General features: G+C 32.3%; 1 protein-coding gene across 1 annotated transcript; it reads right to left on the bottom strand.

Moving 5' to 3' along the window:
* Nucleotides 1-3782: 3782 nt before the first annotated feature.
* LOC136207344 (cytochrome P450 89A2-like) lies at nucleotides 3783-5439 on the bottom strand. Its single transcript, XM_065998612.1, has one exon. The coding sequence runs from the start codon at nucleotides 5418-5420 to the stop codon at nucleotides 3783-3785; it is 1638 nt and encodes a 545-aa protein (XP_065854684.1). The 5' UTR covers nucleotides 5421-5439.
* Nucleotides 5440-5993: the final 554 nt, after the last annotated feature.

The raw sequence follows: 5993 nt of genomic DNA, 5'->3' as shown, positions 1-5993 counted from the left end.
AGAACAAGTTTTTGAAAAATCGGGTTGAGATGGGACTTCCCCCACCCATGAAGAGTGGAAGTGAAGTTTTCAATGACCTAACTACATTAGGATTTATGAAACTTACTAAATTAGATTCATTTGAGGAAATGAGTTCTGACTTAATTGAATTTGATAAGATTTTAGAAAACGAGTGACTTGATTGAGTTTGATAAATTTCGATTTTCTGTGTGCTTATAATAGAGAGTACTTGTATCAAACCTGTTGTTGACAAAGCTAGAAACGTTCAACCATGCCTAACACTAGTTTAGAATGTGGTGGTAAATTAAAGATCAAAAGTGGAGTAAAATAAGCAGAGAACACTAGAGAATTGAAGTTCTTTTAGATATAACCTCTAACTTCTTATGTTTGAAACTTCATCCCAAAGTAATTTCAGTTTTCCATTAATCTGGCCTTTTAGTTTACAATTGGTCTTTATAAGCAATATTGACCTTAAAAGACCAATTTGATTTTATTTTTAGATTTTTGGTGCATCTTTTATTTCTTTTAACAAATTTGATATTGAAAGCAGGTCTCCAAGCTCAATGATTGACACTAACTTGATGAATTTGTTTTGGAAATTATAATCCCGTTATCTTATAACCTTATAATATATTTTTATATATGTAATCGTGTTATATATTTTTTACCATGTATATTTTCTACAGTTATGAAGAGGTGCATCAATATCAACGTATTTTGGTAGTTGAAAGGTGTTACATTTTTGGACATTTATTTTGGATTAAAGATTTTTTAGATTTCTAGGGACACTAAATTATATCAACTTATTCTGGTACTTGATGCATGATGTCTTTTTGCATAATAATTTTGTATATGATCTAAGAATCAAATTACTTTAATTAGATTATTTTTTGTAACTATGGATATATTTTGAAATTATAATTATTAATATATACAAGTTTAGTAATTATAATTGTGTTTTCATGGATATATTAATTGCATTTTTTAGTAATTATATTTATGAAATAGGATTGAATTGTAAATTGTAATTATAAAATCGATGCTAAAGCTAATTTATATATAATATAAAACAGTAACGATGGAACTGAGGTGTCACTTCCTCCTTTTTTTAGTGATAAAAAATATAATATAATATATTAATTTTAATTATATTATTGTATTTATCTATAAAAATATTATTTTATCCATATTATATCTAAGAGTTCTACAAAATTTAAATTAATCCCTAAAATCTCTCTAATTATCTGTATATCTATAGATCATATTAAACACTAACGATGGAGCTGAGATGTCACTTCCTCATTTTTTACTGATAAAAAATATAATATAATATATAATATATTAATTTTAATTATGTTATTATATTTATCTACAAAAAATTATTTGAAGTAAATTTGAAAATAAAATAATAATATTTAATTTGTATAGCACCTTTATATCATTAATTGTAATTATTAGATTGTATTTTTTTGTTAATTTTCATATGTTAAGATGAATCCGTGCATCGCACGGGCCAAAAACTAGTTTAAAATAAAAAATGGCTACTAGAGAAGAGTTTGTCATAATTTCGCCATAAAGGATTTGCTGAAATAAAACATAGCTACCGACAGAATATGGTTGTCATAATTTTTTTTTTTTGTAAATGAAGAATCAAGAATTTATTTGAACAATTCATGACAGATTCTTTTGTTAATATTACACTTTTTTACAGATAATTATTCTGACGGAAGAGAGTTTCATCAAAGCTTCTATCAAAACAATTGATAGATACTAACGTCAGATGCAATATCAGAATATATTGACGGAACAACCGTCAAACATCTGTGAACAAACCGTCAACAGAAATCATTGACCTGAGATTTGTCCATAGGTTTTTTGTCGTTAAAGCTCCGACAGTAATCTAGTTTACTGATGGAATTTAGGTGTTTACTGACGAAATTTTCCATCAGTAAACTGTAATTTTCCAGTATAGGTTTATCTTCATATGCTCTCAACTGTTTGGTAAATAGCGTATACCATCTTAGACCTTTTGTTGATCTGTCAACCTATGATGGATATCACTAAGCTTACTGATTATGTTCAACATTTTCTCTTAAATGCTTCATACTACGATCATGATGTTTCTTGTAAGTGTCAAACTTGATCGCTAGAGAATGGATATTTGTTAGATACATACCTCAAAACTTTTCCTTCAAAGTGGTGCATAGATCGCACCTGAGCTAGATGATATGAGCTATGGAATTCTTTTCTTCCATGCCAGATAGGCCTCTTGGTCCCTTCCATGTTGAGTAGTAGCTCACTCTTTGGGTTCATCCATAACAGTCCCCAAAGGTTCACGCGCCTTTTTCTCTTCTACCATATTTTTATTTTCATATTCTGGACTTTACACTAGATTTCAATTTAGAAAGAGAGAGCCAATGAGGCTCTAATTATCCTTTATTTTCTAACATTCAACCTTACTAATTAGATATTTATGCATAAAGAACTAGGTTATTAGATATAACCGTCTCGTAACTTACTACAAAAATGCTATTAAGGTTTTGTGTTGAATTTGGATTTATTATTAAAAACTAAATAATTCCATGAACAAACCTCTTTAGTGTTCTTCTTCATTTGATGTTGACATTTTTCTATCTAGGCGTGGTGCTGATTGGAATATTAATGGTCCACAAATATTGCAGCAGACTTAGGAAGGTGCTGCTCGTATTAATGGAAGGCAAATACAAAAGGAAAGAAGTCTTGTTGGATAAGGGAGGGATGCAATGTGCTGCTAATTTTGAAGGTGGAGTAAGGTTATGGTCATCAGAATGAATTGATGTTCGGCCAAGGTTAACTGAGTCTGTCGTCTATTATTTATGGTTACCACATGTTCCTAATTCCTATAAGTTAAACTATGATGCCGCTTTTTAGTTCAAACTTTTATTGCATCATTTGGATTAGTTGTTTAGGATTGTAATGGTCTTGTATCCATTTCTGGTGGTGACCCAATTGGCACTATTTTATCGGCCCTACATGCGAAGCTTTTATCTATTCTTTATTCGTTGCGTGCGGTACGAGATTGTGGATATCAAGTTTTATTGGTTTTTTCTGATTCAGCCTCTACTATTGAGTTAATTAAAGGTGATGTGGTGGTATCAAATTGGTTGAGGATCATTTTAGAAAACATTTATAAGGTGGCCCGATCCTTTGTTTTATTCGAGTTTGTGTATGAGAGACGTCAAACAAATGTTGCGGCTCATTTATTAGTTGCTTGTGCATGTTCTCTTTCTCAAATGGAAATTTTCATTGAATATTTCCCTAGTTGTGTTTCAGCTTGTATATATTTAAAATGACATTTGTTCACTTACTTCATAATATGTGGTTTTGCTTATATTTTTTTTTTGTAAAACATATCTAATAAGTGACTATTGGTATAATTTCTTCTTATTACTATCAGTTAGTCAGTAATTTTCACCTAGTCAATAACTTACCAAGTGAATTTAGTCAATCACCTTTGGATTTAAGCTTATTAAAATCTTATGGTGAAAATTAAAATCATCGAAATGTTTATATTCACACCTTCTAAATCTAATGGTGACTGATCAGGTAAAAATCACGAATGCGTTAGTTAGTATTTGTAAGAAAATTGACAATTTTTGTTGAGGTAATACATTATATCAATCAATCCATAGTATTTATATATATTTATTATTAATAATATCCGATATATACATATTACTCAACCCATATAGTGTATAATGTATATACATAATAGAAATTCACAGTATATATATATATAGGGTCTACCTTGATAAATAATATAATAATGTCCCATCTCTTTCAAAATCAGTTTGAAATAAAAGTGACTCATCCCATACCATATCATGACCGGTCTCAGTCTCAGTCTGAGTCTCCTTTTCTAACCTCGGGGTTATATGTGTCTGCAATGGATACTTCATCTTCACTGTAAACCCTAATTTCTCTGTCAAATCAACTTCCTCACCATCCCCAGCTTTCCATTCAAAATTCCATATCAAATTCGCCACAAAATACTCCAGATGAAGAATCGCTAATTCATGGCCAGGGCACATCCTCCTCCCAACTCCGAAAGGCATCATCTTTATATGTTCATGTCCACCCATATCAAAACCTCCTCCGCCATTATTCATAAATCTTTCCGGCTTGAAAGCCATTGGATCATCCCATACCCCTTGCTCACACCCCATTAGTGCTACGTTGAAATTTATAATCCCTTTTTTCGGGATTACATATTTATCCAACTCTGCATCTTCTGTTACAGCATGTGGTATCAAATAATGCAATGGCGGATGCCTCCTTAAACCTTCCAATACTACTGCTTTCAGGTATGGTAATTTCTTCAATTCCTCTTCATTTACTTCTTTTTCTCCATCTTTTATTATCCCCTTGATTTCCTTGAATAATTTCTCTTGAATTTGTGGGTGTTTAACTAAATTCGCCATAATCCATTCCAATGCCGTCGATGTAGTTTCTGCGCCGGAACTTAGAAATTCCGAGCATAAACTTACAATTTCTGCTTCGTTTAGCTTTCTTTTATCCTCAGGAAGATCCAAATCCAATAGGGAATCAACATAGGACACAAAGTATGAATCCTGTCGCTCTTTATCGTTCTCTTCCTTCAAAATCTTTCTTGTTCGTACGTGTGGAATCAACGCATCTTCATGCATTCTAAGTGTTTGAAAAAATTCCTGCCATTTCTTACGCATCAAAATCTTAGTAGCACGTGGCCAGAAGTTGAGTTTTTTGAATTTGGTATGAGAATTAGTGAAAAGCATAAGTTGCTGAGCTTTCTCGATTTGTTTGATCTGGTTTTCATCAAGGCTGTCACTGAAACAGGGAAAGGCTAAGAGAGAAAACATGGCGTAATGGAAATGATCGGTAAGGCAAACAGAATGGTCAGATTTAGCTTGGGAATGGATGTTTTTGAGAAGAAATTGCAGCACCGATTTACGCAAATGAGCATAAGATTTGACACGGGAAGGGTGGAGGACACCGGAGGTAAGATTCCGGCGAAGGAGTTGCCAATTGGGGCCGAAGAAGGCGGTACTAATGGTATGGTTATTACTCGTGATGAATTTATCAGTTGCATCTGGTGGAGGACGATCTGCAAAAATGGCACCAAATTCGATTAAGGCCTGATGAGCTAGAAAAGTATCTGCAATGAATATGGAGGGGCAATGTCTGAAGTGGAGAGTTATTATTGGTCCAAAAGTGGCGTGAAATGACCGGAGGATGGGCTCAAGATGGAAAGAACGGCCCAGGCATAGGAGGTTTCCGATGACCGGAAAGATTGATGGGTTTGGTGGAAGGGTGAGTTTCTTAGAATTAAGGCAAAGGTTGATAATGATTTTAACAATGAAGAAAAAGAGGAAAAATAAGAACATGTAAATCCAGAGCATCATTTTTCTTGTCTTGTGTTGGGATGGGATGTCACAGTTATTAGAAAAAAAAAACATATTTATAAGCAGTATTATAACAATAAAAAGGTAGGAGGATGGTTAAAACTTAAAAATGCCAACTTGTTCTTCTTTACTGAATTTTAATGTGCCAGTATTTAACTGCGTTACCTATAATCAATTATGCATTGGCAGCTAATATAACTGACTTGCTGGACAACTAATTTAACTAACATTACAAAAAATTGCAACTAGGCGGCCATAATGTAATTTTTTTTAAATATTATTTTTTTATTTGATACGTAAACACAATAAAACAATATATTGCGGTCCAAGCGTCGTCTTATGTGATTTGCGCGAGCCCTATATAAAAGGGCATAGAGCGTGCATGGTATTCAACAAATCACATGTGGGTATAGGACAGTTATGGGATTACCCTTAAGATATCCGGTACCCGCTATGTGTTTGGATATATAAATTTTATTTTATTTGAAGGTTGATTAATGTGGATATTAAAGAAGATTATAATTGTATTTTTTTTTATTAAGGTTATAGTTTCTTTGAATGTATTTTTTTTTT

Source organism: Euphorbia lathyris, chromosome 9, assembly GCF_963576675.1.
Source record: "Euphorbia lathyris chromosome 9, ddEupLath1.1, whole genome shotgun sequence".
In the NCBI taxonomy this organism is placed as follows: Eukaryota; Viridiplantae; Streptophyta; class Magnoliopsida; order Malpighiales; family Euphorbiaceae; genus Euphorbia; species Euphorbia lathyris.
This window is presented reverse-complemented; position numbering and strand designations above follow the sequence as displayed.

Bases quoted from the DNA above. Each gene is read 5' to 3' on its own strand.
- LOC136207344 (XM_065998612.1), bottom strand. From the start codon at position 5,420: ATGATGCTCTGGATTTACATGTTCTTATTTTTCCTCTTTTTCTTCATT.